Below are 17,808 nucleotides of genomic sequence, written 5' to 3' on the forward strand. Positions count from 1 at the left end.
CAAACATATTGGGCGGCAATTTTGGGAGAGGAGAGGATGCATGCTGCAGTAGTATCTGCAACAGCTGACGTAGGTGAGACGCCGAGGACGACAAAGCCCCCAGAAGCGAATCTTCTGGTGAGATGAGTTGGTTTCTTTGGAAGTGTGGAGATTTGTCGCGATTGATTTGAAAGGGATGAATCGAGGAATAATCTTGAGCTATAAGCATCGGCCGATACGCGATTTATTCGTATGCGACCAAGAAATGGATTTGCTGTATCCCAAATATGGGCGTACAGCCGACGTCCCAGATTAGCAGACATCTTTGTCTTTACATCCTGGACATGAATGAGAAACTTGATCAGAAAGTAGGACAAACTGTATCATATACAGCAGTTGACTTGTTGACAAGGAAGCTTCCAAGCTTTGCGGGTTGGAAGAGCCCAAATGAAATCATCGGAGTTTGTCTTGTTTGCATCCAAAAATTCCCTTCCGCCCACACTTCATTTTTCCGTGAGGGGGGAACTGATTAAATTTTGCGATAACAGATTTTAAGAAAAAACTTCATTCTTAAAACAACACAATGTCGGCACCTACAGCTATTCGCCAGCCAGAGCAGGCCCTCGGATTTCAGCCCGAGCCTGTCTCTCATGGTTAGTACTCTCTCTGATCTACAAAAAAAAAAAACCTCTGGCTGACAATCAATAGATCAGGATGATGAGGTTTTGATCGATGTACAAGCCATCAACGAGGGCGCCCCGATTAACCCCGTTGCCGAGTCTACGGAGGACAGCGAAATGCGCATCGACGAGGAAGGTCGCCCCGTCTTTACTCCGGCCAAAGACGTCGCCGCAGCATATCGGATCGAAACACGAAAGGTGCCTGTCCCACCGCACCGTATGACCCCGCTCAAAGCGAGCTGGGCCAAGATCTGCCCTCCTATCGTCGAGCACCTCAAGTTGCAAGTGCGCATGAACATCAAAACCCGATCAGTGGAATTGCGAACCTCCAAGTTTACCACCGATGTGGGGGCTCTGCAAAAAGGTGCCGATTTCATCAAGGCCTTCACTCTTGGCTTCGATCTCGACGATGCGATTGCCCTTCTCCGACTTGATGATCTGTACATCCAAACTTTCGAGATTAAGGATGTGAAGACCCTGAACGGAGAACATCTTGGTCGTGCCATTGGACGTATTGCAGGCAAGGACGGAAAGACCAAGTATGCGATTGAAAATGCCAGTCGGACACGAGTGGTGCTTGCAGACCAGAAGATTCACATTCTGGGTGGATTTAAGAACATTCACATTGCTCGGGAGGCAATTGTCAGCTTGATTTTGGGTAGCCCTCCGGTAAGTCTTCATCGTAAAAATCCCCTGGAGGAAATCTTCTAACACAAAACAGGGCAAGGTTTATGGCAATCTTCGGACCGTCGCCTCGCGAATGAAGGAACGCTTCTGATTGCACAAGTCATTTATCTCATCCGGCATGGTGTGGGCGTTAAGGTGCATCGGGTTTTACGCTGTCTTCTTTTTCTTGATCTTAGAGGCCTGACGACGTATAACGTAAAGATATCAATTCATGGAAATTCCAGTCATCTCGATTATGTTTGTGATCAACCGATCAAATCAGAGCCCCGCGCTCCGATAAGAAGGCCATGTCCTATACTCTAATCCTGCTTCAGGGCGTGGAACACCTCCTCAATTCCTTCCCGGGTAATAATCACCATTTGCAAACCATCACCAACCTCGATGTGTCTCTCCACGGCACTTGTAAAGGCATCCTGTACAAGCTTCTTGGCCGTTTCCTTGTCCAGAGGCTCAGCCTTCTTGGCCACAAGGGCATGTCCTTCTCCGCTTCCCGGGATGTATTGGTTCTTGGAGTTGACTTGGTTGTCCAGGAAAGGCATAATCAAGCTGGATGCCGCACCGGCAGCCCGGCACTGTTCCCGCTCGTAAGAGCCCACGGGGTCGTAGCTGTACAAAGCTCCCACGCCTTCCTCATCCAGACCAGCCAGAATAGCATGTACGTAGTACGGGAAGAATCGCTTCTCGTAGAGGATGGTCGACAATCGCTGTGCACATGCTCCCACTGACATGGATTTCCCATGTTGGTACTTGTACATCTTCACCACAGTGTCCAGCTTTTCCTTGAGAGCGTTTCCATCCGCTGCGAAACCAACAACGGAAAGAATGATAGTGGCTCCCTCACCGGTCTCATCCTCGCCGCCAATCTTGAAGACTTTCGGGACCATGCGAGAGTTGATATTGTAGCCTGATGTGGAACGAGTGTCACCAGCGAGGATAGCGAAATCAGCACCCGTGATGCCGAGGGTGGAACCGCCATTATCGGTGTAACTAGTGTAACCGTTAGCCATTGTTCCTGTTCAGTTTGATCAAGTTATTCCTTACGGATAGAACGAATGTTGTTTGAAATTAGCGGATGTTGGCTCAGAGAAGGAGTATCCAATCGTCCCAGACTGGTTACCCATGAGCGACGTCATTTTCGGCGAGATGGAGCTTGATCAGGATAAAATATCACAACGACAGCTTGGTAAAAAAAGATTAAAGTGTTGGAAGTAGAGGATTCTCGGGATTGGGGAGTTCTGGAAGATGGAGAGCAAAGAAGCTGGGTGTCTGACGCGATGCGGTAGCTGCCTTCTGATTAGGTAAGAAATACCCAAGCTCCCCGAGAGCCCTGGATTGCTGGGCGTTAAGTTTGAGATACACTGGTTTAAGAGATAAAATTGTCCATATCTCTGGATCTTATTCGAGTGCCCTCTTGATCTCCTTCAATTTCGACGCTTATACCCAGACAAACTGCGACGTGATGCTTGGTCTGGGTGATTATGAGAGCAGCAGTGAGGATGAGGTAGAGCAGAAGGGTCCTTCACCCAATTCTCAGGTATTTTGAGCCCTGCAAGAGCAGCACTGAAGGGTCGCTGATTCCACAGCAACAGCGTAACAAAGATATTCCATCTACTACCTCACAAGCTGGCCAGGATGAAGGTAACATGCTTCTATATTCTCCGCCAGTACGCTCCAAGGGTAGGCGTTGACAATTTATCTAGATCATAAGCCGTCCTACCAACAACCAAAAGAGACGCCTGTTCACACTTCCACCGATTCAGTCCCAGAAGGACCTGTCCTTGGCCCCACGTCTATGGACATGGCGCCCCTCGCGGAGGATAAGCATTCAACAAGCGGACGCTCATCTCCCTTCTCGGCTACACGCGGACTCGTTCAAGATCTCACTCTCCCTCCAGTTCCCAATCTAGACATCCCACCTTCACCTCCTGGGTCTCCCAACCCAACCGCGAACGCAAAATTTGAGCATTTCCTCTCACTCAAAAAGCAAGGCATACACTTCAACTCAAAACTCGCCACCTCGTCATCGCTTAAGAATCCAAGCTTGTTGAGGAAGATGATGGAACATGCTGGGATTGATGGGCAATCGCAATATGACACATCGCTGCCAGCCGACTTGTGGAATACTTCCATCCTACCTAAATGGGGCTTCAAGGAAGAGCTCTTGAGAACTCAGCAAGATTTCCGTAAACAATCGGAGGAGAACAAGGCATCGGGCCAGCGAACCTCGGTTGATTTTGTCTCTGGGTCTGCCTGAGGATTCACAGCCGCAACCGGACCAAGAAGACCAAACCTAATGCCAGATCTCGAATGGCAAGGCCGACTAGCCTAGGGTGCATCAGTTCTCTCGGAAAATGCGGACATTCGAAATTGTGCGCTGAAAGGGTAACTAACCTGGATACTTCGAAGATTCAGTGACACAATATTTGTCTGCTCGGCAAGGGAACCTCCGTTCTGGCTATCACTCTAGAAGAAGGACTCTTCTACCTTCAATCAAACTCCAAGACTATGTACCCGTCTCGGAAATGCATACTGGTGGTATATCCAATGACTCTAGAAAGCGTCTGAGAAGAGGATCAACGATACCTCTCAATTGACATAGCTCACATTTGAACTCGTGTACATTATCATACTTGTGGATCATACATTGGAACAATGATGCTCGATTCAGCCTCCTCCACCAGATGAATTCTGTCGGCGCCGCCTCTCCTTCTCATACAGACTTAAACAAGAAATCAACACCATTCGATCAAAGTCCTCTCCGTATTCCACTCTGATTTGAAGTTTCCCACCTTTGCCTAGTCTTTTCGCACCCGAAAAGACGGCAACAATCTGCTCGGTGTGCTCATCAACGAGCTTATAGTTTCGGCCGGTCCATTTAGACGGTGCTGAATTTTCAACCCCAACGGTTCGTGTTCGTTTCCATAGGAATGACCGCCTCCCGCTCTGAGTTTGGTCAGATCCACATTGAATTGTCATTTCGAAGCGGTATTTTGGTTTGTGAATGAGCTCCTTGGTCATATCCTCCCACTGCACGGCGTTCACATTGTCCGGGTTCCCCATGCCTATTTTGTAGTCACCGGACGACTTCAAAAATTTGGAGACGGCCACAATTGGGGCCCGGGTGCTGGTACCAGCATGGAGAATAAGGTCGGGCTTGTTGGGGGTGAACATAGATATTTCGGCGTAAAACAGAGGCTGGTCATCCGCCGAGTTGATATCATAGTGCCGGTGGAAGAGCCGATTGATGATATTATATACGCGTGAAGGGCCATTGTCGTCAACGGGATGAGCAGATGCCGTTGACCCAGCACGACTTGAGTCCGGAGAAGACATTAAAATTTCCTGAAAAGGGTCTGGATATCCAGAGATCGTCAAATGGAGGGAGAAACTGCCGGGGGTACAGCCATCTATGTAGTATATAAGTTTTGAGGCGGAGCATTCTCCAGAAAAGTGGGATTGTCCTTTTGGAATGAATACGAGAGTATCAATTAGGTTAGATAAAAGCATAGGCCTCGAGAATACGAGAGTAACTATCTAAATAGAGCATAACCAAATTTATTTCCTAAATATTTACATTTAAAGGATAGTAACATAGTTGTATGGTCTACATCCAGCTGGGGGGCTCCGTGACCGCGAGTCTTAGTCAGCCGAGCTCTCCGTCAGCTCGACTGCCTAAGATAGCTCCCCATCTATCGTCATCACTTTACTGTGCTATCCATCTGTTGTCTTCCCTCATTGTCTGCAATTTACCTCCCTTCTTCGAACCAAGGTGAAACTATCATTTATCTTCATTCATCATGAACCACTCCCCTGAAGCTTGGGGTCGCGTAGGTGGCACAACCTTCCCAGTCCTTGCTCTGTTGCTAACTATCCATCTAGCCCAGGAACGATGTCTACGGTGCCTACGACCACTCATACTTGCAGACCACAGGCCCAAAGGCCCATACCTCATCCCCTGCCGTGACCGGAACGTCAGTGGTGGGTGTCAAGTTTAATGGCGGCGTCGTTATAGCTACCGACAACCTGGGTACGCCGTTCCATTGTCACGTCCCGTTTCCTTCGCTACATTGCCATCTAACGTGATAATATTTATGAATATACAGCCTCCTACGGATCCCTGGCTCGTTTCTCCGACACGAAGCGTCTGCGTAATTTCGGCGATAAGGCAATGGTTGGCTTTGGCGGTGACGTTTCCGACATGCAATATCTCGACCGTCTCCTCGACTCCATGGATATCAAGGAGAACTACTCGCCTCACGGCAACATGCTCAACGCCAAGAACCTGCACACCTACCTTGCAAAGGTTTTCTACAAGCGACGCTCCGAGTTCAACCCGCTGTGGAACCACGTCCTGGTCGCAGGCTTCGATGCGGAAGGGGAGCCCTTCCTTAGCTCGGCAGATTTGCTCGGAACAACATTCTCTGCTCCTCATCTGGCTACAGGCTTTGGTGCTCATCTTGCGGTTCCGATTCTGCGCCGCCAGTTCCCCGAGGGTACACCCCTTGAACAAGTCAGCCAAGAAGATGCCGTCAATGCCGTAAAGGCTTGCTTGAAGGTTCTGTTCTATCGCGATGCACGAAGTAGCGACAAGTACTCGATAGCCGTGATCACGAAGGATGGTATTGATCTGAAGGAGGATGAGCAGATTCAGGGCCAGAGCTGGGCCTTTGCCGAGAGAATCAGGGGATACGGCGCGCAGATTGCTTAGATCCTTATTTATGTTTTTCTTTTACATGTAATGCACACGGGATTACGGATACAAAGATAATTTTCTGGGTCCAAATAACCTCAACGATTAATTGCAAAGGCTGAGACGTGTAGGGAGTTATATACAACTTGAACCAGTGCCAACCCTTCCATTGGCCCCAAAGCATTCAAGAGCGATAAATTTAGAGCTTGGCGCTAGGCTTGTCAAAGACCACCCGGTTGACACAAGAGCCAACGCCCTCCAGCGAAACCTCAACTTCATCGCCATCCTTCAGCCACACGGGAGGCTTGCGACCCATGCCCACACCTTGGGGTCTGTTCAATAATCAGTTTATCAACTTCAAACACCAATTGCCTTGCTCATCGGGGTGTACTCACGTTCCAGTGAAGATAAGATCTCCAGGCATGAGTGTAGTTCCCTGAGACAGGAAAGCTATCGTCTTAGCCACGCCGAAGATCATATCCTTGGTCGAAGAAGACTGGACAGTCTGTCCATTCAACTTGGTCGCGATAGCCAAGTTATTCGGATCCGCAATCACACTGGAAGAAACAATACCAGGACCAAACGGTGCCCATCCATTAAATCCCTTACCCAGCGACCACTGACCTCCACCACGCTTGATCTGCCAATCGCGGTGGGAAACATCGTTGCCGACAGCATAGCCCAGGACATAATCCAGAGCCTTGCTCTCAGGAACATCAGTGGCTTCTTTTCCGATAATGATGACAAGTTCACACTCGTAATCCAGACCCTCGCCCTCCTGGGCAAGTTGAGCCACGGGGATATCATCTGTGGGACCGGAAATTGAAGTGATGGGCTTGTAGAACAAAATTGGATATGTTGGGATGGGCATGTTTGACTCCTTGGCGTGTTGCTCATAGTTGAGACCCAGGCATCGGACTGTGCCGATATCCTTACGGGCCAGGGGTGCGAGGAGCATTCTCACGTCGACAATCTGGTCGGTAACCCGGTGCTGGCCGAAGATGTCACCCTGGATGACTCTGGCCTTGGTGGCTTTGGCGATATCGCTCACTCCGGATGGGAGAATAGCATCGCCATAATAGATTTGGCCATCTTTGGCCAGGAAGCGAACGAGGTGCTATTTAGAATATTAGTATATGATCCAATGAGTACTTTGTATTGGATCAATTTTTTTCTTCTAATTTTTGTTTCTATCTTTCTCTTCAAATGATAGCGAGCAAATTTCACACTTACAGTAAAAGTAGCCATTGGGGAATATGGGGAAGTTGAAAGTTCGATTGGAGAAATGGGGGATATCTGGGCCACTCGGCCGGGAACCTCTTTTTCCCCAGAGCGGGAAACACCAGCTCCACCCAATGATTTGCAAGCTTTTCCCTCTTCATATTCACAATGGCTAGGCTCTCCGGTCTCCAGAGGGACGTTCTATCTCTATACCGAAAGTGCCTACGGGAGATCCGAAATAAGCCGGAGGTGGGTTATATCACTTCATCCGACGTCAACCTCAACTGATACCTTCTATTGTAGGACTCCAGGATCAATTTCAAGAACTATGCCCGGTAAGACTCTATCAATTGCCTATCTTTCTATCTGCCTATCTTCTTGTCCTTGCCTTTCCGTTCTTTTTTCCCTTTCCCGACAGCATTCCCCCTAGATACCGGTGCAATCCGGCTAAGACGGTATACAGAGCAGAGTTCCAAAAACATCTCTCGGTGAATAAGAAAGACTTTAGCACAATTGAGTATCTCTTGCGCAAAGGCAATCGACAGCTCGAGCTGTATGCCACCCCGGGAATCCGCAATATCCGATGAGCGGGCCCAGATCCCAGAATCTTAGTTCTCCGGGGTGCATACGCAGTACAGAGCTAGTTTTGTATGTCTTGCCTTTCAGCCTTATATCGCCACCAGTTCACTTATTGGAATGGAATCAGAGATCTCTAGCGTCGCCGGTTCCACCCAGGACGGACCGGATTCCTCTGAACATGTTGGACATGTTGACCATGTTACGCAAAAGGCATGGCCATGCATGATGTGATTACGGCCTCGTTTTGGAGGCATCTTGTATAATAGTATATCATAGACCGTTGAGTCATTAGGGCTTTGTCATGGAGTGTTCTACCTATATCGCCACCATCGACTCATTGTAAAGTGCTGGAAGTTTCGAGTTTCAAGAGTAAATTACCAATCAGTAATTATTCAGCCTGCCCAGAGAGTCATTTGTCAGAGTTAATAGAATTATTGAGGCATGGAATGGTGTGGTTATTTCTTGAAGTTGCTGGCGGCTTGTGGACTGCGCCACTAGTTTCTGGATGCTTCCGCCCGAGTATAAGCAATCAGCCTCAGGTACTATGAACAATAGATATAAAATGGTAGACATTCCACGGCAATGAAACAGAACAATTCAATCAGAAAACAATCGTCACAGTCTCTCAGACAATCTACCTCTCTTCCAACTTTCCTCAAAAACCAAAAATCCCAAACAATGGCCTTCTACACCCAAACCAGCCTCGCGCCACTCTTCCAACTCCTCAATGACTACGAGACTCCCCAATACAAGTCTCGCCAATGTCCCAAGTCCCGCTGCATCAAGGAAGAACGTAGCTCCTCCTTCGCACCAGCCTTCGACGTGCGCGAGCTAACAAACGCCTACCACCTTGACGGCGAACTCCCAGGCGTGGACCAAAGCAACATCGAGATCGAATTCACCGATCCCCACACCCTCGTGATCAAGGGCCACACAGAGCGCGATTACATCAACGACAACGATTCCAGCTCAAGCCGCAGCTCGTCTCCTGCAGGCTGGCACAAGCCCACAGTCGAAGACGAGGATGCCGCGTCTACTAGCTCAGCCGATACTGCCAACACCGCTGCTTCGCACGCCGAAGAAGACCTGCCTCACTTCTGGGCCAAGGAGAGGTCTATCGGTGACTTCCAGCGGACTTTTAGCTTCACTGCCCGTGTTGATCAGGACTCTGTTCGGGCGAGTCTGAAGAACGGTGTTTTGTCTGTTATCGTGCCGAAAGAGGCGACTCCTGCGCCCAAGAAGATTCGCATTATGTGATTTGAATCAATTGGTGTTGGTGGCTCTAAATCCATTGACTCGGTATTGATTGCATTTGCATTGGGATCTCCGGGTGGCGTTTTCTTTCCTTGCTTGCATTTGATGAATTTGTACTATGATCTGAACTTATAATCTAAATTGATGTTTATTATATTGGCTATCCCGTGTCTAGACAGGTAATATGCACTAGATCGTAGAGAACTTAATTTCATTGACCCTGCACCTACTAAACGCCCCTTACTTGGTAGACAGGAATGGCTGGGGAAGCCCTGAGCCACGCGGTGAGGAGTATGTATGTAATCATAAGCAGGCAAGATTGCCGAAAACTGAGATCGTATTCCATCGGGGACCTGCATGCATTTCGGGGACTAGACTGAACGCCCAATAAAAGCCTAAAATTGCAAAACACATGGCATACAGAATGGATTGTGTGCAACGCCAGGTATGATTCATGCCAATTCCACTTCCAATTCCACTTCCAATTCCACTTCCAATTCCAAAAGGGTATACCTAACAAGACTCCATATCCAAAACGTGTCGTAAACTCCCGCCAAAGTCCAAAAAAGGAAAACAAAAACAACGCACCTCCATGAACTTTTGTAGACGCCATAGGCAAACGAGACAAGATCACAATAACATCCGAGGCAAAAAATGGACAAAAAAATTATTACCAGAAAAATAAATAACCACAAAAAAAAAAGGAAGAGGTCATCTTATGCACAAATCCACCTGGGGACGAATCTTCGTCAACCGACGGCGATATTCATTGCTTCGGGATCGAGATCGGCCTCGCACCGGCTCAGAGGAACATAATTTAGCATCAAGGTCAAGGTCATCCTGCAAGTAACCTGGGGACGTGGTAGTGGGCAGTGGGGGAGCGTTAACGCCTGGTTTCATGCTCCAGATGCGACTTCCCCGTCGGCTTCTAGATCGAGAGAGTTGTCGTTGTGTATTATACTCTTCATGAATTTGATACTCAGAGGCTGACCTGCGAAGTCGCTCCTTGGTTTCAGTAGTTGGCTGTTGGTAGTTGAGGTGTGATTCCCCAGTTGTGGCAGACCCTGGAGTAGACGCAAGATCAAACGAGGCCAAGGACAATCGATCTCCATAGAGAGGTCCCCTGGTAAAGCCTTGGCCCTGGTGTGGAACAGAGGTCAGAGCAGTGGACTTGACTTCGGGGGATTCGTGCGCCCAAGGATATTCTGTGTATCGGGGCGCACACAACGTTGACCGACGCGATCGCGATGGAGCGAGAGGAGTTAGGTCGCTCGAGTCGTACCAGCGAGCAGCGACTGGATACAGCCTCGAGTAGTTCTCCGGTTTTGTCTGCAGGCTCAGGGGACGCTGCACTGTATCGCCTAGTCGACCTGAAGCCGAGCCATTCGGGATACAGATGTTCTTTGAGCTATCTGTACCACATGAGCTAGACGTCTGTGAGGTAGCAGAGCTCTGAGTGCGGCTTCGCTGTATGGAGTGGATTGAGGTGGCAGAGCTATAGCCACTGTCGGACTTGTTGAGGGATTGAGATGTGCTCCGGGTAAGACCAGTGTCCAGGGCGCCTTTCTCCAACTGGATTCTCGTATCATCGCAGAGGACAATCCCTTCATCTTCTGGCTCCCCAGGAAACAATGATTTTGCCCGAGGCTGGACTGTGATAGTGGGAGACTTTTCGAAAGAGAATGGACTGCCCGGAACATCGTCCGATTTCTTCAAGTCGGGCAAAGATGGAATATCCAACGTCGAGCCCCTGCTAGGTGTGACTTCGATGTTCTCAAGACCAAGCCCAGGACCTGGATCGCAAGGCCCATTAAAAGGAATGCGTTCGCTCGGACATGGAGAGGCCGAGCCATTTACGACTCGCAAAGACCCTAGTTTGAGTGCCCCGAGCTGGGTATATCGCGTATCCATTGGACTCCTCGGCCGCGGTGGGGAAGGCATACGCAGCGGACGCTGGGCCGAAGGCAACGGCCATTGCAACACGGTGGACTCCGTCGGATCCTCGATCGGACATTCAGGCTCCCCAATGGGCGATGGGACGCGTCGAACTGTACCTGTTCGTCTCGTGGCAACCCCAGGTCGCGTCAGGAGCGATCGTCGACGCGTTAATGAGAACCGTTGGTTGCCAACCAAGAAGTGGGTGTTGGAAGATGTCGCATCCCCGATGTGCTTTTCATAGACGGCGCTGTTGTGCCTCTGTAGGGGAATTCGGGTCGAACTGGCCCGTCTTGGCGGTTGCTCGTGAAGAGGTGAGGGCTGCGAAGCTGATTCCCAAGTTTCCGACTGGTACGATGTTCTTCTCGAAGAGGCCTGCAGGCTTGGGCGGGTTGGATGACGCTGCGTGGTACTCTGCTCATATACAATGGCTCGATCCTCTGTCGAGGTCTCTTCGGACGACTCTGTTTCAAAAAGGGTAGGTGGGATATCTGCTTTCTTGGGGTAACTGCCCCGTTTTTCTATCGGGGTACTGGGGATATTCTTGCCAACCCAAGGGTTTTGCCACCCTATTAACCCTGAACTGAACGTTGCAGGGTCTGTTTCAGGCAGTTGGGAGCTTTGAAGGGTGAACTTCTTGGTCAGGGGCTTTGAAAGGCGGTTGGAGCGGCGTGTCTCGTCTTTGGCTTGGCTCGATTGGGAGTTGCCCATGACTTCAGAAACGGAGGTAGGTTCAGATTTGCTCCAGATTCAACGGGGCATGTGCAGGGAATGATATACAATTGGAACAAGGGCTTGGAGCACTGTTCCCCCGCACGAGTGACCCTCGGGGATTTCCAAGCTTATCCCGATAGAGCTTTTCCGATTAGATCGCACCCCGGACTACTGACGTCAAGCCACGCCCTTGTCCACAGAGGACGTAATCCGAGCCCCAAGCTTGTACGACAGCTAAGTTGGGAATTTGAGACGATTGGCGACTCAGGGTTTCCCAGCAAGCCCGGAGATGATGGTCCGTGTTTCAGATTGAGTGCAATGCAGAAATTGGTTGGACTGGAGTGATGGAAGGCAGATGACGAGGGATTGAGGTAACGTCAAAGCCGATAATCTTGAAAGCTGGGAATCCCCTTCAAGCAAGATTCTGAGGATTTCACGATTTCACCTCGGTTCACGGGGAGGTTGATAGACGGGGTAGATCAAAATCGACAGATACGTAGCTGGATCGACATTAAAGATTATAGACAATCAAATACAAAAAAAAAAAAAGCAAGCAAATTAAGTAGAAATTGGTGGGGGATTAGGGAAAGGGGAACATACGATTAAGAAGTGGAGAGGAATCAGACAAACGAGGTGTATATGCAACTAAACGCTAGGAAAACGACGCAAGCATTTCGCCACAAAGATTCAGATACGCGCATTCTGCATTAGAAGCTGCATGCAGAAGAACAGCTCCACGCGGGAGAGGGAAAAAAAAGGTACCGCCTTTCTACCGCAACCGGAAGAGGTATCCAGTACTTGACTTTAATATGTCAGCACTATGCCCAACTTAGGTATCAAGTACGGAGTACCCTATCGACATGTAGTATTCTTGACAAACTCCATTGTTTTCTTCTATATCCGGACCACCGCAATCATCTCTTTCCTTTCTTTTTTATTCGTTTTGTATTGGATTCATCTTCCCATGTCGCTGATTTGACATAAATCTGACAAGTGACAAGGTCAAGTGCTCTTATCCTTGCGAAACCCCTGCCCTGGCCACACCGCATTCACAGCTGAGCGTCTGCATCCGGTCACTGGTACACTGATACGAATCGACATCTCCCCAGGCCCCAGCCGCATGGCTGAATCTTGCTCTGCATTTCCCTTTCTGGTGCAGTCGGAGTTTGAGAGTGCATGTAAAGATCTCGCTGATCGATGCACTTCGGCCCAAAATATTGCCTGGTCTATTCGACTGCTCACAAAGGTATCCCTTTTTTTCCATGCATGAACCATTAAATCTAATCTCTTTCCTTATTTGACTGGAACGAAGAACTGATGGGAGAATATATTGTTTTTTTGGATGAATATAGCCAAATGGAACAGGCTTCAGAATAACAAAATGTGTCAATGTCCCCAGCCTAGAAACCCCAACGCTGGACGAAGAATCACAGGAAGACGAGGATCCGGTCTGCAGAGTTCTAGCCCCCAAGGGAACGTGTCCACTTGTCCTGACCCTTCACCGCAGGAAGCTCTCGTTCGCGCCAACCCCCCCAGCTTACAGATCGACTATGACATCTTATTGTCCCCCACATATCAGGTCCCCGTCTTGTACTTCGGCCTCAGGTGGGACAACGGCCCACTCGGACTAGACCAAGTCTACCAGTATATCGTGCCGGAACAATACAGGCAAGAATTGAAGAGTGTGGGTGTAATGGGTGGGATTAGTATGGGTGTAGGTGCATTCTCGGAACCTCGTGACAAGAGCTCATGTCTTTTTGTTTTCTTTTTCTTGTAGTACCATCCTGACTCTGGCGCCCCGGCCTTTTTTATTCACCCATGCAACACCGCGGATGCCATGGCGAATATTGCAGACGCACAGAGCGTCACCCCGGGGTCATATCTCCTCATCTGGCTCGGCCTTGTAGGTCATTGCGTGAACCTGCACGTCCCACGCGAGCTTTTTGCTTAGCACAGTACCAGCCAATACTTCTTGCATATGCTGGAAACGCTGGGGAATAAAAAAAAATATCACATGCAAAGCGAGGACTTCAAGTCTCTCTCAGTCCCCAGCGGGGCCTTTCATTAGATTACTCCTCATCCGAGGAAGCTTCCATTGGCACGTCGCTATCTTCGTCCATTGGGGCCTCTTCGTTGTCGCTTTCCTCTTCACGCGGTCGCTTCAAGCCTTGGCCCTCTCCATTGGCACCGGTTGTGGGTCGTGCAGGGAGGGCACCCGGAGGAGCACCGAAGATAGACTTTTGGAGGTCGGTTGTGACTGGGGCTGGCGCAGCCTCAACTGGCGCAATGTATGTACCGCGAAGTTTGGAAATGACATTTGATGATCCTTTGGCGTAAACGATTTTCTACATATCCATTGATTGAGCGGGAGTTTGCGATGATAGAAGGGCAATGAAAACATACCATCTGTTTCCCGAAGAAATCGAATCCTTGTAAAGCCCGCAGCGCCTGTGTGCTGGCTTGGACATCCTTGAACACAACATGAGCTTGGCCTCGCATTTTTTGGGTCTTCATGACCACAATGTCGAGAACGGTGCCGTATGTGGAGAACAGGGCATAGAGTGCCGTTCGGAGATCATGTTTCGGAATTCTCTTGTCGGGCAATTGTGTGCAGTAGAGACTAACAATGGTTAGCGTCAATGCGCGACAGTCTCCGGTGCTGGGATAAGCTCACGTCTGGTTGGGAGGGCCGGTAGCGACGGCCTTAGTATCGGGGCCTCCACGAGCGGGCAATGATTTTGAAGCCATTTTTTGGATTATTAAAAATGTCAGAAAGACTGTCGTCTGATTGAAAGAATAAATGGGATAGCGTATGGGGAAATGAAGCTCAATCGCGTGCTGTGTCAATGGCGACTCAAAACCTCGACACAAAAGTAGCTTGGGGTCATGTGATGCCTGCTCTGACTAAGCACCGCCGTCATCACCCAGCTCCCCTCCTGGTCCGCAACTACATAATCAAGTATACAAGCACGACGGTAGAGAGACCCTCCTGTCGTTATTATCTCCAATATGGCCACTCCTCAGGTTCACCATCTCTTCCACGCACCAATTGCAGACCACTCGTTCTCGTCCGATAAGAAGACACTTGCTGTCGCTCGGGAGAACAATGTGGAGCTGTATCAACAATCAGGCAACAAGTTTGCGCTGAGCGATGAGCTCAAGGGCCACGAGAAGACCGTCACCAGTGTTGATATTGCTCCCAACAGTGGCCGAATCGTCACTTGCTCGCAGGGTATGTTTTAACAAGGCTCTTACTACACCTATAATACCTAACAGGTGTTCGCTCTCTAGACCGCAATGCCTACGTTTGGGAGAAGACCCCCACTGGATGGAAACCTACTCTGGTCCTTCTCCGAATCAACCGTGCCGCAACCTTTGTGCGCTGGTCTCCCTCGGAGCAAAAGTTCGCCGTCGGCTCTGGCGCCCGAGTGATCGCAGTCTGCTACTTCGAGGAGGAGAACGACTGGTGGATCTCGAAGCACATCAAGAAGCCCATTCGTAGCACCATTACAACCCTGGCGTGGCACCCGAACTCCGTCCTGCTGGCAGCCGGATCGACTGATTCTCACGCCCGAGTCTTCTCCAGCTTCATCAAGGGTGTTGATACCCGCCCGGAGCCTAGTGCGTGGGGAGAGCGCCTTCCTTTCAACACCATCTGTGGCGAGTACCTGAATGATACTGCTGGTTGGATCCAGGGTGTTGCTTTCTCTCCTAGTGGTAATGCGCTTGCCTTCACTGGGCACGATAGCAGTGTGACTGTCGTGTACCCCAGCGCTCCGGAGCAACCCCCGCGGGCGATGTTGAATATCGCCACCCGTTTGCTGCCTCTCAACAGCTTGATCTGGAACGGCGAGACTGAGATTATTGCAGCTGGACATGTGAGTTGTTTCTTTTTTAATAATACCACGGCTTGTGCTAACCGCATCTAGGACTGTGAGCCCTTCCGTTTCCGCGGCGATGAGAATGGATGGCAACTTGCCGGCTCTCTGGAGAACAAGGCTGGACAAGCTGGAGGTGCCCGGGAGGAGTCCGCCCTGAACATGTTCCGACAGATGGATCTCAAGGGCCAGGCCCAGGCAGACACCAAGCTCAAGTCTACCCACCAGAACACTGTTCACACCATTCGGGCCCACGATGAAGCCAACGGAGTTGTGAGCTCCTTCAGCAGTAAGATCGCCCTCCTGAAACACGAGACCTACAAGAGACTAACATATTGTTATAGCAAGCGGTGTCGACGGTCGTGTTGTCATTTGGACCGCCTGATTTGAACTACCTTTTAATGCGGCCTTAATCCATGGTCAGCATGCATATAGTATTGGATAGAATTCTTCGAGTACATTCCAGTCTCTCGTGACCATTCAAATTGCATCACGTAGTTGTAGACCCGTGTATTACCTGGGGTATCTTGATCGACATAAACTGACCAATAAGGAAATCGATGACATAATGGCCAGGTTACCCCGGATTCCAGTGACATCTCCGCATCACACGGTCTTGTTCTCTCTTCTCCTTAATGCATACATATCTTCCCTCAGTTACCCAGATCAGTATGTTACGCCATGGCTAGTATTTTAGTCCTCCACCTACTACTCTATACCTGCTTCCTGAGCCCCGCCACAGCCCAGGTCAAACATGTTTCAACAGACCTATTCAACTCCCTGGAGGAACTATCCCGATTAGTGGACATCTCATATTGCGTCTCAACAACAGGAATACATCAACCCTTCCAATGTCTGAGTCGCTGCGCCGAATTCCCAGATCTAGAATTAGTAACCGTCAGCCCACCTACAACCCAGCACCCACCTACCACAAATCCAACACAACCCACTAACCTATCCAACAGACCTGGAACACAGGCCTCCTCCTCTCCGACTCATGCGGATACATAGCTCTCTCCCACACACCCACCTCCAAACAAATTCTCCTCGCCTTCCGCGGGACATACTCAATAACAAACACAATAATAGACCTATCCGCCTACCCACAAGCCTACATCCCCTACCAAGACCCAGAACAAACCACCCCCTGCAAAAACTGCACCGTCCACGCAGGCTTCATGCGCTCATGGCTACACACACGAACAGAAATCCACCCCCAAATCTCCGCTCTGCGACAACAATACCCAGATTATCCCATAGCGCTAGTCGGCCATTCCCTCGGCGGAGCCATCGCCGCACTCGCAGGACTAGAGATGCGTTTGAAGGGATGGGATGCGACTGTGACGACGTTCGGAGAGCCTATGATTGGGAATGCGGCGTTTGCGAGATTTCTCGATCAGCAGTTCGGGCTTGGGGATGGTATAACCATCCCACCCGCAGGATCTGGAGGGGTTCAGCGATTTCGTCGTGTGACGCATGTCGGGGATCCGGTTCCTATGTTACCACTTGTTGAGTGGGGATATAGTCCTCATGCTGGGGAGGTTTTTATTTCGAGGGAGGGATTGCCGCCGCGGGTGGAGGATGTGGTGCATTGTGTTGGTTCGGAGGATCCTGCGTGTATTGCCGGTAGAGGAAGTGAGGGAGTTTTGAGGGAGTTGTATCGGGATTTGAATGTTCCTGTTGGGGTGGCTGGTGATGGTGGGGAGGAGTGTCGGTCGACTGGTGGTGGTGATGGTGATGTGGCTGAGGAGCAGGCTGTCTTGGGACGTCCAGTGAGTTCTGATCTTGGTTGTGAGGATCGATTATCGCCTCTTCGGTGGAATTGGTCTCTTATACCGGCGAGGTATCGACTTTGGGAACTGTTTTATGCTCATCGGGATTATTTTTGGAGGATTGGGCTTTGTGTTCCGGGGGGTGATCCAACTGGATAGAATATATCTGCATATGTATGTATTCGGGTTGGATGCCGGCGTTTATTGGTTTGCTATTGATATACCTGGGATACCCTATTCTGTACATAATTGTATCGGTACCTTTCTTATGAGAAAAGATTCTTTCAACCTGATATCTATTCCATTTCTAAGATTGTTAATTCAAAGCAAATAGCAAGTACAAGAAATCAGACCAGCTGCACAATTGTTGCAACATCATAAAGACAGACAACCAAGGATAGGGAACAGAGGAAGAACAG

The 17,808-nt window shown here is 49.7% G+C and overlaps 13 protein-coding genes across 13 annotated transcripts; 8 read left to right on the forward strand and 5 right to left on the reverse strand.

Annotated features, from left to right (window-relative positions):
* Positions 1-562: 562 nt before the first annotated feature.
* N7447_000310 (pre-rRNA-processing protein PNO1) lies at positions 563-1,437 on the forward strand (the record flags this gene model as incomplete). Its single annotated transcript, XM_057224586.1, has 3 exons — positions 563-632; positions 688-1,328; positions 1,381-1,437. 3 exons carry the CDS (start codon positions 563-565, stop codon positions 1,435-1,437), a joined length of 768 nt encoding a protein of 255 aa, XP_057088602.1.
* Positions 1,438-1,645: 208 nt separating this feature from the next.
* prs3 (proteasome core particle subunit beta 6) lies at positions 1,646-2,502 on the reverse strand (the record flags this gene model as incomplete). The annotated part of the gene is made up of 2 exons (XM_057224587.1): positions 2,388-2,502; positions 1,646-2,333 (listed from the first exon to the last, which is right to left on the reverse strand). Exons 1-2 carry the CDS (start codon positions 2,477-2,479, stop codon positions 1,646-1,648), a joined length of 780 nt encoding a protein of 259 aa, XP_057088603.1. The 5' UTR covers positions 2,480-2,502.
* A 303-nt stretch (positions 2,503-2,805) lies between these two features.
* On the forward strand, positions 2,806-3,600 carry N7447_000312 (HCNGP domain-containing protein; the record flags this gene model as incomplete). The annotated part of the gene is given in 3 exon segments (XM_057224588.1): positions 2,806-2,880; positions 2,891-2,984; positions 3,047-3,600. The coding sequence occupies 3 exon segments, from the start codon at positions 2,806-2,808 to the stop codon at positions 3,598-3,600; spliced, it is 723 nt and encodes a 240-aa protein (XP_057088604.1).
* Positions 3,601-4,010: 410 nt separating this feature from the next.
* N7447_000313 (uncharacterized protein) lies at positions 4,011-4,679 on the reverse strand (the record flags this gene model as incomplete). The annotated part of the gene is made up of 1 exon (XM_057224589.1): positions 4,011-4,679. The coding sequence occupies one exon, from the start codon at positions 4,677-4,679 to the stop codon at positions 4,011-4,013; it is 669 nt and encodes a 222-aa protein (XP_057088605.1).
* A 464-nt stretch (positions 4,680-5,143) lies between these two features.
* pre4 (proteasome core particle subunit beta 7) lies at positions 5,144-6,054 on the forward strand (the record flags this gene model as incomplete). Its single annotated transcript, XM_057224590.1, has 3 exons — positions 5,144-5,173; positions 5,226-5,373; positions 5,450-6,054. The coding sequence occupies 3 exons, from the start codon at positions 5,144-5,146 to the stop codon at positions 6,052-6,054; spliced, it is 783 nt and encodes a 260-aa protein (XP_057088606.1).
* Positions 6,055-6,235: 181 nt separating this feature from the next.
* Positions 6,236-7,284, reverse strand: N7447_000315 (fumarylacetoacetate hydrolase family protein; the record flags this gene model as incomplete). The annotated part of the gene is made up of 3 exons (XM_057224591.1): positions 6,236-6,368; positions 6,432-7,153; positions 7,270-7,284. 3 exons carry the CDS (start codon positions 7,282-7,284, stop codon positions 6,236-6,238), a joined length of 870 nt encoding a protein of 289 aa, XP_057088607.1.
* A 141-nt stretch (positions 7,285-7,425) lies between these two features.
* N7447_000316 (succinate dehydrogenase assembly factor 1) lies at positions 7,426-7,844 on the forward strand (the record flags this gene model as incomplete). The annotated part of the gene is made up of 3 exons (XM_057224592.1): positions 7,426-7,506; positions 7,561-7,592; positions 7,721-7,844. The coding sequence occupies 3 exons, from the start codon at positions 7,426-7,428 to the stop codon at positions 7,842-7,844; spliced, it is 237 nt and encodes a 78-aa protein (XP_057088608.1).
* A 670-nt stretch (positions 7,845-8,514) lies between these two features.
* N7447_000317 (Hsp20/alpha crystallin family protein) lies at positions 8,515-9,093 on the forward strand (the record flags this gene model as incomplete). Its single annotated transcript, XM_057224593.1, has 1 exon — positions 8,515-9,093. The coding sequence occupies one exon, from the start codon at positions 8,515-8,517 to the stop codon at positions 9,091-9,093; it is 579 nt and encodes a 192-aa protein (XP_057088609.1).
* Positions 9,094-9,801: 708 nt separating this feature from the next.
* Positions 9,802-11,736, reverse strand: N7447_000318 (uncharacterized protein; the record flags this gene model as incomplete). Its single annotated transcript, XM_057224594.1, has 1 exon — positions 9,802-11,736. One exon carries the CDS (start codon positions 11,734-11,736, stop codon positions 9,802-9,804), a length of 1,935 nt encoding a protein of 644 aa, XP_057088610.1.
* A 1,384-nt stretch (positions 11,737-13,120) lies between these two features.
* On the forward strand, positions 13,121-13,690 carry N7447_000319 (ATG3/ATG10 family protein; the record flags this gene model as incomplete). Its single annotated transcript, XM_057224595.1, has 2 exons — positions 13,121-13,453; positions 13,517-13,690. The coding sequence occupies 2 exons, from the start codon at positions 13,121-13,123 to the stop codon at positions 13,688-13,690; spliced, it is 507 nt and encodes a 168-aa protein (XP_057088611.1).
* A 118-nt stretch (positions 13,691-13,808) lies between these two features.
* N7447_000320 (U2 snRNP complex subunit MSL1) lies at positions 13,809-14,487 on the reverse strand (the record flags this gene model as incomplete). The annotated part of the gene is made up of 3 exons (XM_057224596.1): positions 13,809-14,084; positions 14,143-14,359; positions 14,414-14,487. The coding sequence occupies 3 exons, from the start codon at positions 14,485-14,487 to the stop codon at positions 13,809-13,811; spliced, it is 567 nt and encodes a 188-aa protein (XP_057088612.1).
* Positions 14,488-14,748: 261 nt separating this feature from the next.
* N7447_000321 (WD40 repeat domain-containing protein) lies at positions 14,749-16,002 on the forward strand (the record flags this gene model as incomplete). The annotated part of the gene is made up of 4 exons (XM_057224597.1): positions 14,749-14,971; positions 15,031-15,617; positions 15,669-15,906; positions 15,962-16,002. The coding sequence occupies 4 exons, from the start codon at positions 14,749-14,751 to the stop codon at positions 16,000-16,002; spliced, it is 1,089 nt and encodes a 362-aa protein (XP_057088613.1).
* A 296-nt stretch (positions 16,003-16,298) lies between these two features.
* On the forward strand, positions 16,299-17,548 carry N7447_000322 (lipase family protein; the record flags this gene model as incomplete). The annotated part of the gene is made up of 2 exons (XM_057224598.1): positions 16,299-16,508; positions 16,583-17,548. 2 exons carry the CDS (start codon positions 16,299-16,301, stop codon positions 17,546-17,548), a joined length of 1,176 nt encoding a protein of 391 aa, XP_057088614.1.
* Between the last annotated feature and the right edge of the window lie 260 nt (positions 17,549-17,808).

Source organism: Penicillium robsamsonii (genome assembly GCF_028829455.1).
Source record: "Penicillium robsamsonii strain IBT 29466 chromosome Unknown utg000001l_segment0_segment0, whole genome shotgun sequence".
NCBI lineage: Eukaryota > Fungi > Ascomycota > Eurotiomycetes > Eurotiales > Aspergillaceae > Penicillium > Penicillium robsamsonii.